Source organism: Centroberyx affinis, unplaced genomic scaffold (assembly GCF_046629955.1).
Source record: "Centroberyx affinis isolate AG114_WGS23_722 - 3 ecotype Tasmania unplaced genomic scaffold, CSIRO-AGI_Caff_v1 ptg002148l_1, whole genome shotgun sequence".
Lineage (NCBI taxonomy): Eukaryota > Metazoa > Chordata > Actinopteri > Beryciformes > Berycidae > Centroberyx > Centroberyx affinis.
In genome coordinates, this window is record NW_027280465.1 from 176,665 (window position 1) to 202,415 (window position 25,751).

Below are 25,751 nucleotides of genomic sequence, written 5' to 3' on the forward strand. Positions count from 1 at the left end.
TGTAGTCTTTATTTATCGTGTATTACAAAGTCATATATATATATATATTTATATATACACACACACACACACACACACATACATGCACGCACACACACACATTTTAAAACGATTTCATCAATGACTATACACCTTATTAAAATAAAAAAGGCAAATAAAATCATCACAAGGCAATATTAACATCTTAAAAAAATTCTCTATGGCTAAAAGGATAGGATAAGGACACACAACAGCTAAAATTAAAGTAAAAATTAAAAAAAAACATTACATCCAAATTCATCATTCCATTTATGCCATCACTCTTGAGGAAAATGTTCAGATATGGAAATGTCTATTGATAATACAATATGTCTTCTATGCATGGCAAAAAAAGAAACGTCTGTATGCTCATACACAAATCACAAATAAATAACTCTAGCCATGAAATGAATAACTGCCCACTGCCAATGAGGAACCCTGTAAGGATTTTTTTTTGTTAAATATATCGTAATAAAGAAAGGCTTGCCCAGTCAGCGTAAAATTACAATTCGAGATGCGGCAGTAGCTCAGCCATCAATTTCTATCAGCAGATATTCACTCTAAATATCAGATGTTGGATACCAGCAACAGACCTTCTCAAATAGTCAAATCGATTGTGTAAAGCAGAAATTGTGTGAGCCATTTGCAATATCTGTTAGCCACCATGCAGTGTATTACATTGTACTCCATTTACCGTTAGAAAAACCCTACACTGAAATGTTACTAAGCCATTTATTTACTCATATAATTTAAAGGTAAACATTTATTCATTTGTCTGTTCAAACAGCATAACTTGTCCAGAAAAAAAAATCTTGATCAGATCAGTGTCATCCTTTAAAAAAAAAAAAAAAATCATAATAATAATCCCAATTGTAGTGTCATAAACAGACTATTTTAACAATTAACTACTAGTTTTCAAACATATTACACTGTACATAGAGGTGAGCTTCTCTCCCATACTGTACATCTGTACAGTTCTTGAGCTGCTGTAAACCGGCACTGCTGCAATATATACACTCATTCCAGAGCGACCAGAGCGCAGAGTCTCCAGCTCCATAACAGTAACAGTGGGGACCACAAGCCTCTGATCATTCACTCAGTCTATCAAACATCACAGTTGGCCTGACCTTCCAAAAGCAGTTCATGTAACAGTAGAAAGTTTGTGCATCAGAGTTGGTCGTTATTTTTCACTTGGTTAACCCAAATAAGCAAATCAATGCCATGTACTCAGCCTCAGTTTACTGAATCGCACTATTAAGTCGATGCCAAGACCGATCGCCATCCGCAGCTTTCAATGGCCTCCGTCTATTTAATTATCCAAGACATCGACATTATTTCCTCTAGATTTCTACATTATAACACCAGAACAGCACAGGCTCTGAAAATGAAAACCTAAAATCTACTCCATGCCCTACAAGCAACAAAATTCAACTTAAAAAGTCCATTGAACTGAAAGAGGATGGGAGCATATAGCTCTTCAGTCCCAGTATTACTGTTGCAATTTTAAACAAGAGGACTGAAAGATGGTGGTGGCAAATATAGATGTCTCGAGGCAGGGGCGGGGTCCAAACATCTGTCACAGGCTGGTCAGAGGCTGCCAATGTTGGGGAAGCTCTTGAGCTTCTCTGGGAAGTCGTCCTTATAGAGAACTGGGTCGGCACGGTGCTCCACCACCTTCAAAGGCATCGTACCAAAAACTGATGCAAACTTGTTGATGCACTCAGATCTATGGATAAAAACATGGCTTATTTAGTTAAGGTTTGCATCTCAAGTTCACAGAAGACTCTTATCCAAGGCCCTAGAGAATGGAGATCATTCAAAAGGCTGAAAAAAATGTATTACTGAAATGCTCCACAGTGCCACGGCAAAACTTATGTGGGCATGCATTTCAAAACATCTTGCACAGCCTAATTTGCAGTGCAAAACACTTCGATTGCATAGAAAAACAAGGAATTTCCAAGCTTTGTGTTAAAAAAATATAGTTTCTCTTCACTTGGATAAATTAGATTCTATTGTGTTGGGCTAAGATTTAAAAAAAACAAATCACCGTACCTCTCCACCATGTGTGTTTGGTCCAGGGACAGTCCATCAATAGCTGTGCACTCAGGACACTTGAACTTTTTCCTGGGGGTCACCTAAACGGAAGCAGAAGCATATCAACAAGTTAGTTGAGGTGTTGGTGCCAATATATGGCCCAGATAGAGGCCATATATTGAACTGTCCATTATGAAGAGATAATAAAGAACCAGCAATGCTCACTCTCAGTCTGTGATATCCTACAAGAACTTTTCATGTGTTGAGCATGCCTAGGAAAAATGGGCTGAATTCTCATCAGTAAAGTGATGTATGGCCTTCCTCTGTCTAACCTCTATCACATCTACACCCCACCGCATGCCTGCACCCAACACCTAGACCTGTGAGTCTGTGTGTGTGTGTGTGTGTGTAAGAGAGAAAAGGAGAGAACGAGATGGAGAAAGAGAGAGAGAGAGAGAGAGAGAGAGAGTGACAGCGAGAGAGAGGAAGACTGAGGGGGGTGGGTCAGTGTTTTCTGAAAGAACCTGGTTGAGATATGCGGTGGTGGGTGCAGGGGAGTGTGTAGTTCATGATTTGATGGCAGGGTGTGCGTGAGTCCCAGTGAGCTTAGGAAAACATACTCCGAGGGGGAGTGCCAGTGAGTGACACCCAGATAAGGGAGGTTAAGGCTGGGCTTTGGCTCGGGCCCCTGCACCTGGGCACAGTCAGTCCGATTTGGAGGAGGGGGGCAGCGAAATAGAAGGGTGAGAACTGATCAGACACAGAGATGCTGGACCCGTCTGTCAGCCTTCGCCCTCCCCTAAAGACTTATGGCACCCAGATCGGTGAGTGTTACGAGCGTACCTTTATGGGGGCTTTGCCTGTGATGTTCGCCACCAGGAAGTTCATGGCAATGTCTTCGCAGTTCATGTGAGCATCCACCCAGTTCTTGATGTCTCCTGGCATCTTGTACGTATACAAATAGTTGAAGTACTGGAAGGGAAACAGACACACAGCACCGAATGAAAACTGGACGTCATATGGGCAATCAACTGAAATAAAATCCAACTCGTTTTATTCAATAACGCAGACACCGTTTGCCGTCGTGACCCAAGAGTATGTAGGAGGAACCGCTGCTCTAGAATTTGCCTTGAACTGATGTGATTGCGTGAGCTTGCGGGTGACAGTGAGATAACCTTGCCCTACCTATGACACTGTACTCGTCTATCTCTGTCTGTGACCTTCCTGCCTACAACCCTTCACATACCCAAAGCAGAGGTATACAGGGAATTCAGTTCTTTACAACCAGACCTTCCTCCAAACTTCATTTTGGCAATGTAAGCACAGGAGAAAGGTCTGCCATAGGCCATTTCTCAGTGAGGAATAATGGCAGGGAAAAAAAACATCTAGAGAGCTTTTATATGTTTTCTTTGTGTTTATTTTAATTAAGTTTACAGATATTGTGGCAAATTTCTTTTTCAAATTATTTATGCCTTATGTTTGTCATCATCACTGAGCATAAATTCTAACATCCATGTGTTGCGCCAAGGGAAACTTGAGAGCGCAAGAGAGCGAGAGCAAGCAAACGATTGAAAATTCAACCAGGAATTCCCAGGGTACCTTGTGGTAGAAAGCGGCTCCAGTTAGAACCATGGAGACCTCATTGGTCCACTCCGACTCGTACTTCCACTTCCCCATCTCATGGTCCCAGAGGTGCAGCCGGCCAGGATAGCCCACTAGCCTGTCTGGGAACTCCCTCCACACCTGGGGAAAATGGCAGGACAGGAGACAGATTGTCTGACACACTCAGCTTAATTGAACCAAGGTGAGAACTGACGGCTTATACACAATGATTAATGATTAGAACCTAGTCTCCTAAAGGTTTAATACACAAATGAATCTTAAGTTTCAAAATATCGCTGTCTGGACATTTTTGTCTGACCCAAAAATCACTGTGATAATCAAAGTGAAATGCCTGATGCAGGCCCTCTCTCTGAAAGGTGTGACTGGCTGAATATCAGCCTTGATGCCAGCAGCCTGGCTAATCCATCTTTTGAGAGAAAGAAGCACCGTCACGTAGTCAGATGGACAGCACCTCTATGGTATCCTGCCTCTCATTCCATGTAATTATCCTTAAACTGAGCACAATTGTATTAAATGGGTTCTAAGTGCATTCAGGTGAGTGTGCTAGGCTGAGCGGGGCTGTGCATGTCTGTGAGCATGGAAAGCATCAGCTCTAGACCTGTCATCATTCCTCACACATCAAACACATCCCCAGGCAGCAGGCGGTCAAATCCCCACTACTGGAGACTGAGACTATAATCTCCCTGAATGACTTTAAACTCTGGGATCAACTTGAAATGGCTGGCTGCATTACCTGCCATCGGGGGAATGATGGGAAAGTAAGGTCAAGGTTGACGTCCAATTTTGGGGTCGTTGGGTGTCATTCTCTTACCTCGTAGCCAAACTGCAGTTCATCAGACGTCAGCATGATGATGTCATCATCGATTGCTAGCACAGCCTCCGTCTCGATCTCGTCGTAGGGAAAGAAGCGGTTACTCAGTTTGTTTTCTTTGGTCCGCACAACTTTGAGAGGCACAGCTATCTTCGGCCAGAGAGACTCTACCAGGAGGAAACCAATTCAATAAGAAGGTTAAACGAAATTATAAATATGGCCAATTTCAGTCTCTGAAGATGGGTCAAGAATGATGATGTCATTCACCACTGAAGGGGACATTTGAAGTCTGTCTGGCAGTGGAAAAGAGTGCTCTGGCAGCAAAACTTCACTCACTGACTCGTATCGCTACGCTAACCTCAAGCACGTGCAAATCTAACCACACAGAGATTCTTCATGAGGCAGATCAACAAAGTATTTTTTCAGGGGAGTGTTTCAAAGAGCTTGGGCAGTGTCCATGGCACGGAGTATGGTGCAGACAAATGACACAGAATGTGTCCCCTCATTAATGGTGTAACTGGGGCCTGGCAGACTATAACAAGCGCTTCAGGTCATCTAACCAAGTCTGAGGTCTCCTGTCAAAAGCTATTGTCGGGAAAACTGCAATGTTAAACACCCATATTTTCTTCTAATTCACACTGCAAATCTTGCTGTCTTCCCTTCTTTCATTTCCAAAGTTGGAAAGACAGTGGGAGTAGGGGAATCAGGGGTTATTATCCGAATTATAAAAATGCAGCCCCACCTTGGCATGGGCCAAAATCTATACACTGTTAAACCCACAAATAACTGACTGCTGGAATCCCCTCTTATGTGACCTCTTGTATTCATTCTGTTAAAGCCAACATATAATCCTATATTCTGAACAATAACCTATGGCTTTATGCATATCTGCTGCATTTGCTCCCTTGTGCAATTGATCTCAGCTGCTGTAAAGGTATTGCAAGACTGCCACCACAGTGAATATTTATAAGATCAGCTACAGAAATGACAAGCAGGTCAAGGGAATTTGATAGGAATAGATGAAAAGCTGGGTGTCAATTAAGTCTATTATTAAACATGATCATCAAACTGACAAAGCTCTCTTTAAAAAATGCTACACAGGAGGAAGCAAAAATAGCAGCCTGAAAATACTAAACATATCAGCCCTTGGTGTGAATGAGGAAGAAATCTGTCTTCATATTGGATTGAGCCCCAAGAGTTTGACCCGTCAATGGCCCCTTGTTAATTCTAATGGGTCACAAAGCTCCAGCCAGGCGCCGCTGATGCCTCTAATCAAAAGGCAACTCACAGCCATTAGGGGGCACTTCAAAGTCACCTCACCACTTCATTACATTAGCTAACTCTTACAGCAGCAGGATAGATTTAATTCCCGGTCAAGACCAGTCTTCGTCTGAAAGCTGAGTTAAGCCGTCAGTGGGGTAAGGCTCCATGAACAGTTGTATACTTAATTGCCATATTAAGGCGAATAATTAGAGCGCAAGGCGCTATAAATAACAACTAATAACAGCTTACTCTGACACATCTCTGATGGACTAAAACTGCTCAAGTCTTGTGCCACAGACTAACAGCCGCGAAAAGCAGAAAAACAGACAGACAGCAAGAAAGTTAAATTATAGAGGGCCGTTTCTTGTCAGGCAAGACTGAGGAGACCTACTGACATCTTCCTCAGGTTAAATTGGTAGAACATCATCAAGTGTGTGCATAGGGTGCTGAGTACTAATATACTATACCAAACAGTACTAACATGATGATGTGAAAATCTCAATTTCACAGCTATCTTTTGTTACTGTTTTCTGTCTGAGGGCAACATGCCACTGAGCTGTACGCTTTCCTCATTCTCTGTGAGAAGGAAAGCCAGAGAGCTTTGGCTCTAGAGCTCAGCATGTCATGCCTCTCAGTGTTTCTTCTGGAGAGATGAATCTTGGCTGCTCTTGCTGTTATCACTCATCTGTTGTACATCACGAGCTCCACTGCAGGCCTTAAAAACCACCATGGCATGGAGAAAGAGAGAGAGAGTAAAAAAAAACCTATCCCCACTCACATAAAGTTGCCATTTCAATTTGGTGCGCTTAGCCACTTTAATTTCATGTATGTGTCCAGCTGACAGGTTTAGTAAATCTCTTAACATCATAAAAAAGATGCTGGAATGCTGTAGACAATAGAAAACAAGTATAGCACTGTAATATCCCATCTATGAATATTAAATGGGTATTGTGCACTGGTGTCTATAGGTAAGCATAAGACTTCAGTTATGCAGAGGGACACTTGTGTGAATTGTGCCTAGAATGGCAGCAACATGGAGTGGGCAGGTCTTAATAAGATATAAGGATTGCTTGGATTGCTTGGAAGGATTGGTTAGAGACTAGATGTGACAGAAAGGTTGCAGGTTTTAATCCCTCTCCAAGTGTCCTTGAGCAAGATATTGAACCTTTACCTGCCCCAGGAGCGCTGCAAAGGGCTGACCTTGCTGTCTGACTTCAGTGCTTAAACGCATACATGTAGGTGCTTAGAAGAATAGACAAAGAGGATAAATTCATTATTCTTAACTACAATCAAGAGGCTAAGGCACTTAACTTTCTAACTACCATCCAAAGCACTTAACTTTAGTTGCTCTAGCACTGCTGGTCAGTGGCCAGTAGAAGATTATGGTTGCAGTAGGCAGCTCCTACGAGTGAATGCGTGCAAGTGAATAATTGTGAATCAAGGCTGTGCTAAAAGAGAGCATGCACGCTACTAAAAATCTTTACTGGATAAATAAATCCATTTAGAATTGTATGTGTATTTTGAAACATGAACTTCCTCAGCTGTAGTGAAAATCTCAGCAGGGTTATCCTCAGATCCCAGCTCACCTTCAGGAGGACTCTTGTTCTGGTTATTCCACACCACCAGCAGCTTAGCCAAGCTGGGCACCTTGGAGATTTCTGTGATGACCCGGAAGAGACTCTCAATGCGGTCGTAGGTCAGCACCACTGCTGTGAACCCAGGGGACCTCGGTGGGATGAGGGGCAGGAACAGAGGGCTGTTCACGCTGGACCACTTCTACAGAAGACGAGAAACAAAGAGAAACATAAGCATTTTAGGCCGAAATAATCTCTTTCACCATGCAAAGCTATTGCCACATGTCTTCTGTGTCACCACCGTCTGTCATGTTTTCCATGATTTAAGGCACCATAATAATGCTTCACTGGACGGTGAGGTCACCTGCAGCGATTTCCAGATGATGGCTTTTGCTATGGTGCAAGAATCATCCAATAATTTCTCTCAGGGGCTAATTGAGTCAGTGCAGAGTATGCCAGGCAAATAGTGAGACGCTGACTGGGAATGCCAAGTAAACCATATAAAAGCAGCAGCAAGTGAAGAAGAAAGAGACAGAGAACCAGAATGTACTGACAGAAAGAGAGGAGTTTGAGGTGAGAAAAGAGCGCAGAAGCAGCGGGACAGGGGAGAGGAAGGGGAGAAGTGAAGAATAGTATAGAGAAGAGTGGGGTGTGCCAGGTAGTGAATACTATGGGCGTCAGTGGCTGTCTACAGTCAATGTGGAACTTGGCTCTCTCTTTCCTGGCTCTCCATTAAAATGGCCCGTAAACCCCTTGGAGCTGCACTGACTCCAGCTTAGATCAAGTGACACTGTTAAACAAATGATGCCAAAGGAGAGGTGTCTGATGCTGTGAAAAGTGTGCACAAAACACTAAACTCTAAAAGTTACCAACATAGTCATTTTGATGATGAATCATTTTGAATGACCACAAAACACAGAGGAATTTACATTTAAAAAATAAATTTCTCAAGTAACAGCTTGAAAAAGCAATTCCTTTTGTATACCTCATTTACTAGCATGCAAAGCTACACCACTAGCAAATGAAGGAGTGTCAAGGTTCACTTAATAAATTTCATCAAAGACTCCCCAAATGTTCCACACTGGTTACAGTGATACTCAAACCAATCTGAGCAGGGTAAAGAGAGGGCAGATCTGACACAGTAAATCTGTGGGCTTCTTGAAGTACGCCTAGAGCACGTTTCTCCTCTGGCCCCAGGTGGCCACAAACACACGCTGGTGGTTATGTGGCTCCTTCCACGGCATCCACGCAAGTCTGTCAACAGAGACACAGCCACTGCCATATACACAACATCAGTCACTCCTCCACCAATAAAAATTCACTTTACTGGCAAGTGGAAACTTCCTTGTGGTCGTTCTGACATTGTCATACAAGCAGAGGGGGAAATAATTAAACTAACACGGCGACACATATGCATTAAAAAGAATAAAAGCGGCAGAGACCACTTAAGTCATTTGTCTGACAGAATAAATTGGATGAAAAGGAAGCCACAGCTCAAAGTGTCTAAATGAATCACCAACAGATTCTGTTAAAGGGAGTTAAGGTGTTTTTTTGAACAGTTGCTTCTTGCACTGAAATGGGAGAAAAATGTATTTTACTATTAGAAATATTACTATTTTTGATTAATCTGCCTAGGATTATTCCTACTAAAACACATATCCATTTTAACATCCAGGTTTAACAGCATACCAGTATAGGACTAGAATATGCACATACACATAGCCATAGCAGCACTATGTTTAATCTATGTTTAACTTAGATGTACAATGATAAAATAAATTGAAAATGAAAGGTAAATCATTGTTCAAAAGATAGGCTAAAACACAGGAAGCCTTTAAAAATATAAGATAATGATTTACGTTGAATATGGGTTCATGAGCCCCAGGTGCTTTGATTGATGGCAAAAAAGCAGTTCTAAACACATGGCAAATTTAAAAGCATGGGATGCCTGAAGTCTTGAAATGCAAAAACCTTACAACTATGCCCACTACCTACAACTCCCAAACAAAAAGCAGCTTGTCCCCTGTTCTGAAAGCCCCCTCCAAAGGCACCAGCAATCCTGGGAAATGTGCTTTCAATTACCAGACTGAAGACTACAGGAGAGGAAAAAAAACCCTGCCTGATTTATTTAGTGCTCTGTTCAAGTTCTTCTCACCGTCCCTCCACTGAATCCATCGAGAAAACACTTCAACTCCCATCTTAGGCAGGAATGGCCAGAGGTCTGAACCCTGACACAATTAACCTCCTGTGGGCCTGGACAAGCCCCGAGACCTGAGTGATGCTGATGGATAGCAAAGGGGGGTGGACACATTGACCAAACCTTCTGACAGAAGTGGCCAGTGTCAAGTGTAATTGCTGATTAACAAGCTACCTGTTCAGAGGAAAACAGGCAACCGTGGTCATGACTGAGCAGCTGTCTGATTGTGAACCCATTAATCCTGTGTGACTGTATGGCTTTGAGCGGCACTGAAATGCCAAACATCATAAAACACCCTTCGGAGTGCTGCTTGTACGCCAATGCAACCTGATTGTGAGTGGGTCTGCTTACACTGGGTTACACATAGACATTTGACAGATGCGCAAATGCTATTATGCACACACACAAATGCACACATGCACACGCCTCTACCACACAGGCTGAGGATGGAGGAAAGACCAGAGATCAGACTGGGCTGATTAACAACTCCTGAGAGATGGTCGCCCAGCCAGGCTGTCTGCAGCCACACACTCCCACAACCACAGGGATACTAAACTCACACACACACACACTCACACACCATTCCTCATATCCAGTATTCTCTCTACAAGCACAATGACTCAGACATGCAGGAACTTATTTTTCACCACAATGGAGGCATCCTCCTAGTGCAGAACTGCTGACACAAACTGGCTGCCTCAGAGCTAGCTGGGTGTTTACCAAACTTTGAAGCACTGCATGTGTGGAGCCTGAGAGAGAAGGAAGGGAGCCACTCTCACTCTGCCACAGTGGCTTAGATTTACAGGGTACAGCAGAGTGGGAAAGCTATGCTTATGTGGCAGTGTGAGCGTCTGTATGGTCAAAGTTCCATCCTGGGCCAGTGTCATTCAGAGTGACAGGATGTCTGCAATAAAAAGACTCCCAGGAATACAACTCTCTGTAGCTCACCACAGTAGAGTGCAACCACACTAAGGCCACATCCACACTAATACGTTTTCGTTTTAAAACGAATACGATCTCCGTCCACATGAGCGTTTCAGAAATAATCTCCGTCCATACTAACATGCCTGAAAAAGCATATCACATGACCATTCACGTACACTGGGCATGCCGGTGTAAACAGGAAGCAGATTGTCTACTCTGCGGTTGGTTGCTTAGTTGCAGAAAATACTACGGAGGAAGAACAGCAATGGCGAAAAGTACGACCAGAGATTTCTTCACTTGGACCGATGACGAGGTGGAACTGCTACTGGTCAGCAACGCCTGTAATTCGATATCCATGTTGAATTAACCACTGGTAGTCAAGGCTGATGTCGTTTGTTTTCTTCAAGAAAAGGGTCATGTGATAGGGGCGTGACGAATCAGGGAAGGACACGTCGTGACTGATAAGACCCAATCAGGAAGCGAACGTGGGTGTCTGCATCATCGTTTTCAAAAGTCTCCGTTTCCGCCCATCCAGACTTAAATGCAATCCCGGAGTTTTCGAACTAAAACGGGGTCAGCAGCGTTTTCAAAAGTCTCCGTTTTAGGGGTCCGAAAACACCGGAGTAGTGTGGACGCTAGGCGTAAACGTAGCAAAAGTTATGCGTTTTAAAACGAAAATGCATTAGTGTGGATGTGGCCTAAGACACATACAATGACTGAACAGGGCATATGGCTGTATGTTAGAAGAGAAAAGACTTAAGGGCGTTGATATTGATAAATATCAGACATTGTTGAAAGACACAAATCCATGGTTAGATACAAATAATCCTGGAAGCATTATAAAAGCAAAATTAAGACAATTATCTTTGTTCATGGCTAAATGTTAGAAATGCATGCCAAATGCTAAATGATAAGACACATAGTTACATACCACTACAGGTGGATTGTTCCACTGCTCGTAAGTACGTGAGGCGTATGGATAGATGCGGTCATTGATGATCTGGAGCGTTGTCATGCCAATAGCCTTCATGGAACTGAAGTAGGCCTCCCAGAACCAGCGTGCCTATGGACAAATGGAACACACTGGTTAAAATACATGCAAGCAGCACAAGCAAGGACTTGCTCAGAAGAAGATCAACACTGCACTACACATTTAACAGACGTCATATTAATCAAACACACACCTTTCTGTACACCTTCCAGATATATTCACTTCACTTTATAGATGTAGATAACATGTACAGCGGTGCAGATTTGGGTATTTGCATTAATAGATGAATCATATGTACAAAAAAATGACAATGTCCTCATAATCAAAACACGTTACATTAACAGTTGTGAGACAAAGGTTTGTGAACCCTTTGAAATTACCTCGATTGCTGCAGTAACTGCTCCGCTTTTGATTTAAGTCATAATAATAAACACAATCTGAATAAACATATAGAAACAATAGTACTTTTTCATGTCTTTATTGAAGACATTGTTTAAGCATTCACAGTCTGGAATGGAAAACAATCTGTAAACCTTTAGAAATGGGAACTGGTAGAACCTCCTTAACAGCAATAACCTCAACCAAATGTTTCCTGTAGCTGCTGACCAGACCTGCATAATGGATGAGCCATTCCTCTTTCAGTAACAGTTTCAGTTCATTGATATTTTTGGGATGTCTTACATGAACACGTCGCTTCAGGTCATGCAACAGCATTTAAATGGGCTTAATGTACTAGCAAGAGATGCCTGCAGATCCTTAGTCGTTACCCTAATGTTCTTTGTCATCTCCTTGAGATTTGGATGCTGCACTTGCAGTGATCTTTGCAGAACACCCACTTCTAGGGAGAGTAGCAACGATGCAGAATTTTTTGAAGATTTGCATGACTGTCGACTGATGGAGGCCCAAGTTTTTAGAGATGCTTCTGTAGCCCTTGCCAGTCTTATGAGCTTCAACAACTCTTCTTCTGAGGTCCTCTGAAATCACTTTTGATTGGGCCATTTTTTGATAAGGCAGGGCAACTCTAATCCATATCTGAATGTCATCACATTGGCTGGGATACCAGACTCCAATTACCCCTTTTGACAAAAGTCTTTTTCCTAGAGGTTCATATTAGGGTTGAACGATTTTGAAAAAATATTTAATTGCGATTATTTTGACTGATATTGCAATTGCGATATGATTTGCACTATTAGAGGGAATGATAATTTTTACATTATTATTCTCATTTTCATTGAAAAACGTATTAAAATGATTATGGTGTGATTTTTGCGGGGATCAGTACCAAACAAAGATGTTTTCTTAAGTCTGTAGAATATGATGTGTAGGCCAGGACATCTCTGCAGCACGACAATATTTAATTTAAAATGGTATTTTGACACACATTTTGCCTTTAACAAATACTGTGCCTCCTGTGATTTGAAAATTGCAGTAGGCTATATTGCGATTTCGATAAAATTTTGATTAATTGTTCAGCTCTAGTTCATATATGTTTTCCAGCCAAGACTGTGAATGCTTAAGCAATGTCTTCAATAAAAACATGAAAAAGTACAATTGTTTGTGTGTTATTTGTTTATTCAGATTGTGTTTATCTATTGTTATGACTGAGATGAAGATCAGACCACATTTTAGGACCAATTAATGCAGAAATGCAAGTTCACAAACTTTTCCTCACAATTGTATATTAAAGACATGCTCTGACCAAGCAATGATGTATAGATTTGTCCAGAGCAGCATAATGACCCTGATGTGCAGTGGATGGCAGTGAATTGGCCTTCATTTGCAAATGTTGGGCTACTATTATGAGCAACAGCCAAGCCTCCTACAGGTCCTGGCCCCTGCTCTATTAAGAGACTTCAAGGGACAGTTCAGAGGGGAGAGGAGCCTATAAGAGTTAATGAAGCTTCAAACAACATCGTCTCCTGCCAGGAGGCACCGTGCCATACTGACCCGACTCCACCCCACCAGCTCCTTGTTGACCCAGAGTTCTGGGGGGCAGAGGACGTACGTGTGTGTGTGTGTGTGTGTGTGTGTGTGTGTGTGTGTGTGTTTTAAGTCATAGTCTCAGTATAACATGCAGACCAAGGTCAATGCCACTGTCTAGACTATGATGGTGTGAGATTTTGATTAGAGGACCAATAACAATTGTATCAAACACAAATGTGCAATGGAGACCCCACAAATATGACACTGCCTCCCACTGGTGTGTGTGTATGTATGATGTGCCTATGGGTTAGCCAGAGTTGCAGTGGTGCGCTACGCTTCCATCCTGTTCTCCCATTAACTGCACCAATGTGTTTTATTGACTTGTGTGTGTTGTCATATGGTCCACAGAGACAGCCCTTAGTGGCACATGTGACCATTCCCCAAAGCACCCATGCCATAGCAACTTAGCACTGGAGATGTACAACACAAAAACAGCATTTATTTTTATGGAGGGGGTGAGGAGAATTCAAAAAGACTCTCTAATCTCGGGGGGGAATCCCAACAGCCCATAAATCAGCCAGTGATGAAAGTTTCTTTTCCGACCGGGAGGAGGCAGAAAGCAAACTGTGCTGGTCTGAGAGGCCCGCCCCGCCACCCTCCACCCTCTCCCAGCGCCTGAAGGAATTTTTATGAGCAGGAAAGAAGAGACAGAGCTGCAGGAGAGGAAGAGTCTCGAGAGCAGTGAAGCACTTCACTTCATCTTTATGTCATTGCCTCCAGTCCAAAACCCTAGTTTCAAGTGTTCCTTTCTCTTTGACGTGCTGATGAACAAAGATTTGTAGCAGGATAAATATGGCAAGTGTAACCCATTCGTTCCATGAGCTTTGTACCATTTCACCAATGAAAAGGATATTATAGTTAATTTAAAGTGTAAATGTTAACCTGCTGCAACAATTAGGAAATGAGGGAAACAATCCTAAAATAAAAATCTCAGGTCAAATAGGAGAATAGTCAACAGTTAAGATTTAACGCTTAGTTAACACTCCAATCCTTTTTTTCCTCCCCAGACTGGAGACCTAACAAGCAGCTCCCACTCTTTTGTTGGTTAAATTGCTGGACCTCATCTGTCAGTCAACTAATGAAAAATGGATGAAACAAACTCTCCAGACTGCCCACAATAATTGGTCAAAATCAAGGTCAGAAACAGTTTGGAGTACAGTAGTCTTTATCACTTTGTCTAACTCGGTGGGAGTTGGCAAGTGCCTGACAGATGATTCAACCTATTGACCACAATTGGCAGCCAGTGAGCTTGGGATAGAGCCAGCCAATCATTAGTGTTTTGACATAATCAAAAACAGGTACAGGGCTAGCAAAACCAAATCCATTTCAATCGTGCTAGCTGCTCACTTGAGAAACTGCTTTGATTACTATGCATTGCAGTTTACTTTGCTTTTTAATGCAATCAAAACATCTACACACAAACACAAATATTTTTGACCAATTTTCAATCTTGAGCAGACGGGTAGATGTACCCAACCTCAGGGCAGCGGTTTTCAATCCCGGTCCTCATCGGGGCCCAGAGTACTGCTGGTTTTCTATCCTACCAGGTACTTAATTATATTCACCTGGTGTCCCAGGTGTAAATCAGTCCCTGATTAGATGGCTACAATGAAAACCAACAGGGCTCTGAGTCCTGAAGAACACGATTGAAGACCATTGCCTTAGGGGCAGGCTTTAGATGGGATTACATGGGCTTGGTGCTAGCTAGAGCCCCATGGTTTCCTGGATTACAGACTACCTCATGAACAGCCTGCAGTTTGTCTGCCTCCAGAGCAGCAGGTCAGACATTCTGTACCGTCTCCATTCCTGTTCACCCTCTACACCTCAGATATCAGATTCAAATCTGGGTCATGCCATCTCCAGAAGTAATTCCTCTAACGTGGCATGCATCCGTGAGGGCAAGAAAGGAAAATACAGGAATCTGGTGGAGAGCTTCATCAGGAGGTGCAAGGAGAACCACCTTAAACTCAACGTCAGTAAGACTAAGGAGCTGGTAGTGGATTTCTGATGGAGTGAGAAGCCACTGACTCCTATCACCATCCAGGGTGACGGAGATAGCTCAGCTCTACAAATACCTGGGATGCACATCAACCACAAACTGGAGTGAACTGATAACACTGAGGCATCATATAAGGAGGGGGAGAGCAGACTGTTCTTCTTGAGGAAGCTCAGGTCTTTCAATGCATCCTGGGGAGGCAGCTCTGTTGTAGGGTTGAACCTGGATACCGAGGCAGCAGCAGAGGGAGGATGAGGACTATGCTGAACTCTATCCTGGACACCACTTCCAACTAGAGGTCTTCACGGACCTACCTGGACCCTAGGATCACGTTGTATTATGGTCAATCGGGTCCGGGTCGGGTTCCATTCTATTACTGCGGGTCCCGGGTCTGTTTAGCATTATGTGTAATACCCGAGTGGATCCGAGAAGACCCGTGATCAGCGCTGATCACGTGACGAGACGAGAAACGCATGGAAGCGCTGTGTAACTTGCGTGATGAATAGGCTGACCTAGGATCAGATTACAAGAGCGAAACTAAGGTGAAAAAAACGTTGAGCAGCGCCAGCGAGTTGGAGCAGAGGAAAGGCGCAAGATGGATACCTTCTTCACTGAGGTGAAAAATAAGCTAAAAGAAAATGAATATAATTTAATAATAATTTAATTTCCTTGTCACTTAGCCTATTGTAGGCTACGTAGCTGCTAGATTCCATTATGGAGTCTCACTGTCATCTACTGGACAAACTGTAGAACGGCACAACTTGGCAAGTCTTTCTGTTATTTTGATCTCCTTTTATTAGGCTACCATATGTTGTATCCGACATGATAAACGTTTTTAGCAGTAGAACGGCATTTTTATTAGCAATTTTAATTACTGGGTTTGTCGGGTCCATAAAATAGACCCGAGGTCTCGGGTCTTTCTCCTCTCGGACATGCACCGGGTCGGGTTTGTAATATCTTGGGCAAAAACGGGTCGGTATATATATATATTTATAAAAATTATCGGATACCAATCGGATCTCGGAACGAATTTCCCGGGTCCATTAGGTTTCGGGTCCGTCATTTTGGACCTGTGAAAACCTCTACCTCCAACCAGCTTTATAGTGAGCCAATATGGAGCACCTTCAGCCTTCACTTCATTGCCTCAAGGCTCAACACAGAGCACTACAGGTGCTCTTTTGTGCTAGCTGCCATCAGACTGTACAATGCTTCCTGTCTAGGAGGTTGCGGAGGCAAAGCACCTGTAATGCACATACAAGCTATCATGGACTACCGATGCTCTGGACTAATCTATATATCAATTACTTGCACAGCTCATGTCTTTATGTATATAACATGTTTTGATTATGAGCACATTGTCACATTTGTGCACATATGGTTCCTCCATCTATTAATGCAAATACCTAAATCTGCACCTCTGTACATATTATCTACATCAAAGTGGCATGTCATGAATATATCTGGAAGGTGTATTGCTCTCAACATATGTCTACATGGCTAGACACATCTGTACTTATCTTCACCTACTGCTGCTATTTTGCATTCTGTTCTGTGCTTTGAAATCCATACTTTCATACATTTCTCCTTCAGATACCCTAGTCTTGGAATCGTAGGTTGTGAATGTTTATATAACCCCATTGCTCTATTCTTATTAATATCCTATTTTTCTTTTATGTATTCTATTCTTATAACTACTTTCTGCTGGAGCGGTCCCATTTCCCCATGGGGATCAATAAGGTTTCACCTTATCTATTCTGATCTAATGACTGAAAACTACTGACTTTGGCTGTGCTAATCTAATAAAGGCTTGCATGTATTCTATTTTAAGGGTCTGACCCAAACTAGGCTCAAGGGAGTCAGTCTGCAGAACATGGGCTCAGAGGTCTCACTTGAGCACTGTTAACATCTCGCAGCTGTTTAGCACTTAGCCTTTTAATTTGTGACCTAAATGGATGCTATTACATCAACTCAAATTTGAAAATGAGTTTTGTTGTCTGAATTGAATCTGCTGGTTACTGTTGGAAGCTCAACAGTAGTCCTACATAATTAATTTGACCTGGTCTCAAATAAGACTTACCACCCTGAGTCAATCAACTGCTCTGGCCCTGCAAGATGAACTTAAAGGGGAGTACCACTCAATTCATACATGCTACTTCACTATGGTCAAGGACAGTCAATATTTGAATAAATGAAAAACACTCTGCCAAAGCCAGAAAACAAAGTATTAAGACTCAAACCTGTGATGTCATGAAGAAGTAAAACCTGAAGCTGCCACACTGACAATGAATAGATGACAATGAACACTGATTTGGGGACATCGTTTCTCTCTGTCGGGGTTTATATGTACATCCAAATGAGCTTTGTTCGTAAAAGCTTTGGTCAGTGTAGCTACTCCTCTCCCTACAAAATCAATCTAACAATCACCTACACAATCCTTGCCGATTCATTGTGTTTGGAGCAGCTCCAGATTTTACATTTTGATGACATCACAGGTCCAAGTCTTACTTCTCTGGTCTCTGGCTTTGGGGTAAGAGTTGTTGACCATAACTGAACTAAGCTATACCAAAGAAGTAAAATAGAAATTTTTAAATTGATTGGTATTTCCTTTTGAATGAGTAGGAATTCTCTATACCTATTTTTATAAAGCACAAAGCCAGACCACATGAGAACGTAGACAGTGCCGCTGTGTGAAGCACAGACTGCTGAGCCCTCTGCTGGTCAGAATTTAGAAATACTTCAGTTCAACAACAAAGTCAACAATGAAGCCTTTCCGGAGTATAGCAACAATACAAAGTCAGACACTGCAGAAATATCGGCTGAAGGGTTCAGGCTTTCAGCACTCACAAAACATGTATTCAACAAACATGTATATTAAGGCTACAAACCAAATTATGCTGCCTTTTCCACTCAGGAACGGTGGAGAGTATGGGTCAGGACAAAGGGTGGGTGAGGAATGTCTCCAGATGTGCGCAGGTATGGGTGGACATAGAATGGTCCTTTACAGCATGCCATAAATCCTGGACGAGACGGACCTTTGTGCAAATGAGTCCATCCTACTCTCCTCACCCTGCCAACTGGGGTGATTTGGGTCTGAGTCCTGACAACCTATCAGTCTGGGAGGAGTCAGACATGCACAGGACACACTGACCATCTCACTTCCCTCTGTGAAACCCATGCATACTTCATCTAGGTGTTTCACTGATCTTTAACAAAGCCTCAGGGAACACTTTCCATGTTCAAATTTTTGTCTTTTAACAAGACCTAGATCCAAATGGTAGAGACAAATAAGCTGTCAAAACAAATAAAATAAATAATGCTCTCAGTTTGGCAGTGAATATTCTGTCACATACTGTGAGACCAAATGCAAACTTCTGTAGTCCTACCAGCACTCTCCAGATTCTACCTCATGTCAAACCTTCGTTGCACCGTGCACCTGCTTTGAATACTCTCTTCTTGTTACGCTCACATCTCTCCCTCTGTAATAAAGGTCTATCTGATGCTGTAAGTTAAGAAACAGACTGTAATGGCCAATGCAACCATCCAGATGTGCTGCATAAAATGGAATTCTAAAGTGGATTTGTGGATTTTCTTTAAGAAAGTGATGTACCTGTATAGGCCTACAGGAACATTTCATTTTAGAACATGATACAAAAGTGGAACACCAACTGTAAAATACACTACTGGCGGCCAAATTCCCTGCATTGCAAAACCTTTAAAACCTGCTTAGACAGACCAATCAAAGTACACGTTGTGTACTTTGAGTGCCAGAGCAGTAGGCTATAGGTGACATGCTTTCTTTGCATTTAAAATTAGTATAATAAATGCATTTTAAGTGAGTGAATACAGTGATAATTTAACTTAAAATATTATGGCTAGAAAAATTATGGATGGCTAACAACTTCTGAAAACAAAAAAGTACAAGATGAAATGATTTTCCCAATAATACATCAATGTGAAATTACTTATGACAGCACATTGTGATGCTAGGAAAAAATATGACTGTCACCGTTACAAACAGTAGCCCTGATCAACTGTTTTGCACAATTTTGCCCAAATAGAAAGTAGCCTACAGGGGTTTTAGAATGTGCACAGATGGCGGTAATTACAATTCATTTGACAATAATATATTAAGAAAATCCTCTACAGGTTACCTTCAGTTTCAAACAAATTATCATTATCACTTCTGTAGAGAAATGCCTTAGACAGAGTACTGACATACAACCAACCCAATCCACCTTCCATCAGAGCAGACAGAAGAGCACTGTGACTAGTGGATAAGCATATCAGATCTACGCCACTAAGTTAGCTGTGAGCTATAGACAAGGGAATTCACCCCCCACCTCCACACCATGAGCAAGCCATGTTTTAGAGCTTGTCTGGTGTAATCCAACCCCAAGCCCGTCTCTGAGCCCTTGGCCTAAGACGTCTGTTTGGCCAGTATAATTGGTAAATGGAACAGCGTTGATACAAGGGAATGAGAAACAGCTTGAACCGGTGCACTTCTCTCATAGGGGCTTTCACTTTTGTTTATTGTGGCTCAATGTAGCTATTAAATGGAAAGAGACAGAGTGAGTTGTCTTCCGTGCGTTTCACTAGAGCTAAAATCAACACAGTTGAGTCTTCAGAAGAGCTTTTGTTATCTAGATTGAGCAAATGAGGAGTAAATTCAACCTTGCAAAAAAGTGAGGGTAATATCCAAGGGCCTGTCATGTCAGAGAGAATTTGTTATGGCTTCCATAGACTTGGTTGGCTGGCTGAGGTATAGGCACATCATGTCTCCTAGTGACAACTCCTCTAACCACCACTTTACACCAAGTCAATCTGAGAGGTCATGTCCTATTCACCTGAGGCTCACTTGTACAGAAATTGACTTCTAAAAGACTTACATTTTATGTGTGCTAAAAAGCTCCAAAAGCTGCAAACTCGGCATTTACAATAAACCACTCTAAATATGTTAGGAAAAGTCAGCTATTCAACTGGACATATGCACCGATAACATTTTGACTGGTACCTGTCTCTGCATCTCCTCCACCTGTCTGTGAGGAATACTCTTTAGGATGGTGTACATCTCTGACAGCTTCTCCTCTGGAATAACCACCGACGCCCTGTGTAAAACAGACACACACACACACAAAATAAATCAACTGAAAAGAGCAGACAGTCAACACAATTTACTGTCTGTCAATTGTTTTGTGCCCTAGTCAGACCTCTTCCAGTCAAGGACCTCAGAGAATGGCAGAATGTAGGAGTCAGCTAGGACGACAGGGACGCAGCCAGCCTGCAGAACATCACTAAGGGCAGCCTGACCCAGACGTGCCCCACGCAGAACCACACAAAACGATGACTCCTGCAGACATTGGGAACAGACTGTTAATGGGACATGCCATTTTGCATTGAACAAACAAAAATATTTTTTTCTGAGAAATAATTGTAGGTTTAGGTCTAAAACGAGGATCCAATTAAAAGCATAAAATCTGATTTGATTTTCCGCTGTCTAATGAAGGCAATGTACTGCATTTATCATGGATGGTGCATCTTGACACTCTCAATGCCAGGAATGGACCCTTTCATGCTGTCATGCTTCCCACCTGCAGGATCTGCGGGTAGTCGTACACCTGCCCCTTGTAGCAGCGCTTGCGTGCGGAGGCAGCTCCCTGAGAGAGGTTGCTGCACTTGTCCAGGAGGAGTAGCGCCTCTCCATTTTCCTCCTTCAGTCGCTCCAGCTCAGCACGGTACTCCCGGTGGATTGCTGTCTGAGACGACAGAATAAAGTAGCGCCGTGGCCTGGGGGAAATGGAGATAGGAGATGTGCCACTGGTTATTGAGTCATACTTTTTACTGCTGATCCATAAATGGCTCCTCAGTGAAGACTGGCCTAAAGAGCATCAGTCAGCTTTCTAAGTAGCATAATTTTCCTCCTACGGAACACCATCTTAGAGACGTGTCATTAGATAAATTAGGTGAAGTGACTAATGATGTGACCCTTAAACGAAATGAGGGGTGATGTGTGAGATGATGAGCTCACCCAGGCTGTCTTTCAGGCAGCTCAACATCTGCAGAAAGGGGGCTGTAAACTGGGATGCTGACATCATAACCTTGCCTGTAGGTCCACGTGGAGAAGCCACCACCAGCCAGCAGGGCTCTGAAACACACACACACACACACACACACACACAGGGCCTACATGTTACCTTTTCAAAAAGTTAGAATTGTCCCATTGCTTCAACAGACTCTGCTTGCAACAGAAGTGAACTAAGGGAACAGCCGTCAAAATACTAATTCATTATTTTGTCCAAATGCTTCCTATGAGCACCACCTACTTTGTTGATCTGGGATATAAAGTCACATCAAACACTACTTAGTGCTTGGCCTTACAACAAGACTACATATAGTCTGAATGTAGTTTAAGTGATGAAACATATTTTGGATTCAGTCCTATTCAGACAAGTTGAATATACAGTTGAAACACAGACTCAGTCGCACACACCTGGTTCTGATGAGGCTCCATGCCAAATGGAGTCCAGCTGGATGAGCCCAGGAAATTCCTTACAGCTACAGATAAGTGTTCATTGTCTCAAGGCTAGGTGTTCATAAAACCGACCTCTTCCACCTAGAACCATCAGTCCAGCCAAGAGGAAGGCTGAGAAACATGGGCTCTTGGCTAGTAAATACCAGGAGATTAAACATGTCTGCTCAAGGCCTCTTGAAACGGTGCTATCTTATAACTACTTATAAGCATCTTTTTCATTTTCATCAATTGATCATCTTTAACACAGCGTGAGTGACTGCAATTATGGTCAAGGCCATTTAACGTTGTGTAATCCACTATTGGATGAAAAGGGTTGTCCTCTGTCTTATCTAGTTACAAACCAACAATGACAAAACCTGATAAAAGCAGAAAACAAGAACAAATTCAAACAAGAAACTAATTATCCTTTCACTTTGTACCTACAGCTGGCGAGTCACTGATATATATCTTGACAACATGCTTCCCTCTAGTGGTCTGAATAAAAACTACTGTATTTGTCTAATTTTTGTTTGGCAGCAGTGCTGGCGATCACCTAGGTACATTTTCATTGGGTCATTTTTGAACTGCACATGTCTGAACTGTCTGTCAGTAACCTTTATAGTGCTTGAACCTGTGGTGGTAACCTCTACTGGCCCACAGATGGTGCTGATTGTCTACTGGTTATTAACATTTGCTTATCATGATTGCAATAATTCTTATGAAGGCCTGCCACTGCTAAACTGCCACAGACCTCTACCAATTAAGCATTATATACTATCAGTGATAGAGTTCCCCATAGTGCTGTAATGGATAAGGAGGTGCAACTTTTATAGAGGCTACTCCTCTTTTTCTGTAGAGGAATCATGGATTGTAAAATGTCAATTCATGATTAAAAATAAACTTATCTTTATTCCAGGTAACTGATGTTTGCAAGGCAGGTACTGTTACACAGAGAGACTCTTTGGAATTGGGTATTTCTGTTCCCATTCCTGCATCTTTCTTTTATTCTTATCCTTGTTTACATTCTGCTGATGCAGCTTGGTAATAATGAGTATAGGCAGAAAAAATGTGGGCATATGCCCAAATTACTCATTAGAAATCAATACTTGGAAAAGTCCCAGTGGAATGAGTATAAAGTGTATATGTTATGGTTTATGTAGAAAAATGGTCAATGTACTGGTCAATTTGTACATCACACAATGTTGTGGTATGTGTACATGCACTGATCAATTTGTATATTTACCTAAATCTTTTGTTTTCCACCACTTTTTCTCTTTCTGTCACTCATCTCATTACAGTTGAGTGGCTTGTCAAAGCTCACACTGCATGACTCAAAGCCTTTCAACCAATCACATGTCTTACACAGTGTTATATCAGTGACATACTTATTTCTTTGACCCATGCAGCTGTGATTTTTGTAATTGTCTATTCCGGTAAGTGACAAATACATGCTACTTGTCTAAATACGTTTTCCATTTGTCCCAGACAATTGTACAACCATTAATGTCAAACACTGCTTAATATGATACTCAACTGATATCATTTATAGATTTTTACTATTTGAGGCCAACTTTCCAGTGGTTTTAAAGCAATGCTGCAACCAATCTAAACAAGTACACAAATAATATGCTGCATAAACCATCTCCAAATAATACAGATTATGATGAACCACTTTTTAAGTTGCTAAATGGGCTTTGCAAGATGTAGCTACCTGTCTCGGGGCACATCCAAAGCAGTGTTGTAGTCTGGCGGGCCTCCAGGTAACATGTTGAAAAGCAGGTGATTCATCCCTTTGTCCCACCTAGAAACACATACACAATATATACAATGTGTTGATAAAAAAAAAGAAAGAAAAATTTGTAATAATAATAATAATAATAATGATGATAGTCTTTTGGGGATCAAAAGCAACATTTGAGCCTCAATCCTAATGATAACCACATTGATATCAGAGAAATTGGGGAGAAAGAATAGCACAGAGGGGAATATCTGCAGAGCAAAACACTGTGATTGAGAATGACAAAGTTGTACAAATCTACTACATGATCTAAGTGAGTGACTGATGAAGGCTATGATTTTTTTTTTTCAGAACTGGACCTAGGGGAGGAGTCTGGCTTACCTAGGTAGCATTGCCAGCGCCTGGGCAGTCTCTCTGATACGCAGGGAGTTCTGGTTCAGTACATCAATGGAGGGGACAAAGAGACAAGCCCTGGTGACATCATCAGTGTAAAAGTCACTGTCAGAGATGGCACTGAGCAGGTCGTTGTATTCCCGTGATAGCCCTGTGCTGCTAATGGGAACCCCCACCTCATCCACAAATCTCTGCAGGGGGTAGATGTACACCTGCAAAACAAAGATTTTCACAGTGGGTCATCATTTCAACAACAAAGAACATGGACAAACCGACAATTCTGGTGTTGATGGGATGTGCTTGGATTGCACGGGCTATAAGTGATGTGAAGGTGGTCCTGAGAGGCAATCACCTTGATTCGGTTCTTAGGGTTGTAGCCACATCTGTACACATCAAAACAAGTGTGCATGCGGCAGCTGAGGTCCCCCCTCTCAGGAATGGGGCTGGAAACAGGGAGGCGGACCAGAGGTGCATCGTGGACGCTGCGTTTATCCAGGGTCCAGTCAGCTGTGGACTCGATGGAGTGGGGCCAGAACTGGAACATCCCCGTGGCGATGAGTCCCAGCAGCACCACGGAGAAGAGGGTGATGTAGTATATGCGGTGCTTGGTCTTCATCCGCGGGATAAGAGCCGGGCCCCGCGAACTATACTTACCAGAGGCACACATGCCTGACTCCAGTCTTTCCAACCGACCACTATAAGAATGAATGAGGAAAAATGACAGTTGCATATATTGTTTATACAAGACAGGCTACCCCATCTCATCTAGTTTCATCTCAGGACCTTCGAGAATAATATGTCGCTAGCTCTGTTAAAACCAATGTTCAGGGGGCAGAAAATATCCCAGTCAGACTCCAGATCAAGTGTTCAGTGTATACACCACTGATTAATCTCTACAAGACAATGACTTCACTGCTACACCTGTATGTAAAGTTATTAGCTATTGCCCTTAGCTGGGGGCCGGCAAGCTATCGTTGGCGAAGCCAAAATACTGACCAAAACACAGGGCAAAACCTTTTGCAGATTCAGCTAACGTTGAATTTTGAATGTATAATGCCAAAACATTTTACTTTCGCTAGTAAGTTAGCTAACTGCAGCCAGTACACGTATTATTTGGCTAACCTCTCTTTCACTCTCTCTAACGATAGCTGACGTTCTTTTGCTAAAAAAACAAACAAACAAAAAAAAAACAGGACGGTCCAAGCATTCTCTTTTCAGCTACATATTTACCTAAACGTTTGACTGAAGAGACGTCGACAGCTCGGTATTAATTCATGGCAACCTTTTGAAAACAGGACTTGTAAACACAGTGCTAGCGTTAACTTAACAAGCTATCGTTAGCATCTAAGATCTACGGAAGTCTTTTGTGATTTCCGGCAGTCTCGTTCTTCTTCGCTTGGGTGTTGTAGTTCTTGTAGCTCAGGAGGGAGAGTCACTATGATGTAGCCCTCTGGTGGCTACATGCGAAGCTTAGTGAGGAAGGACGGATTTCTCCATAATACTTTGGTATACAATGATATTATACTGAGCCAAACATACAGTATATTTCTGGTGTTACAGGTGAAAATGCACAGAGCCATCTAGCATTTTAGCCACGCCCATCTTTTTATAGTGTAAGTTGGAGCAATAAAACAGAAGCAAAGAAAAATACTAAATGGGAGAATCAGAAAACAGGAAAACAGATAAATGAATACATAT

General features: G+C 42.3%; 1 protein-coding gene across 1 annotated transcript; it reads right to left on the reverse strand.

The window, feature by feature from the left end:
• Positions 1-25,406, reverse strand: ext2 (exostosin glycosyltransferase 2). The gene is made up of 15 exons (XM_071531898.1): positions 25,284-25,406; positions 24,406-24,748; positions 24,042-24,265; positions 23,634-23,723; positions 21,440-21,556; positions 21,003-21,198; positions 20,622-20,761; positions 20,426-20,519; positions 11,376-11,507; positions 7,336-7,525; positions 4,487-4,653; positions 3,652-3,795; positions 2,896-3,024; positions 2,071-2,153; positions 1-1,744 (listed from the first exon to the last, which is right to left on the reverse strand). The coding sequence occupies exons 2-15, from the start codon at positions 24,718-24,720 to the stop codon at positions 1,606-1,608; spliced, it is 2,160 nt and encodes a 719-aa protein (XP_071387999.1). The 5' UTR covers positions 24,721-24,748; positions 25,284-25,406; the 3' UTR covers positions 1-1,605.
• Positions 25,407-25,751: the final 345 nt, after the last annotated feature.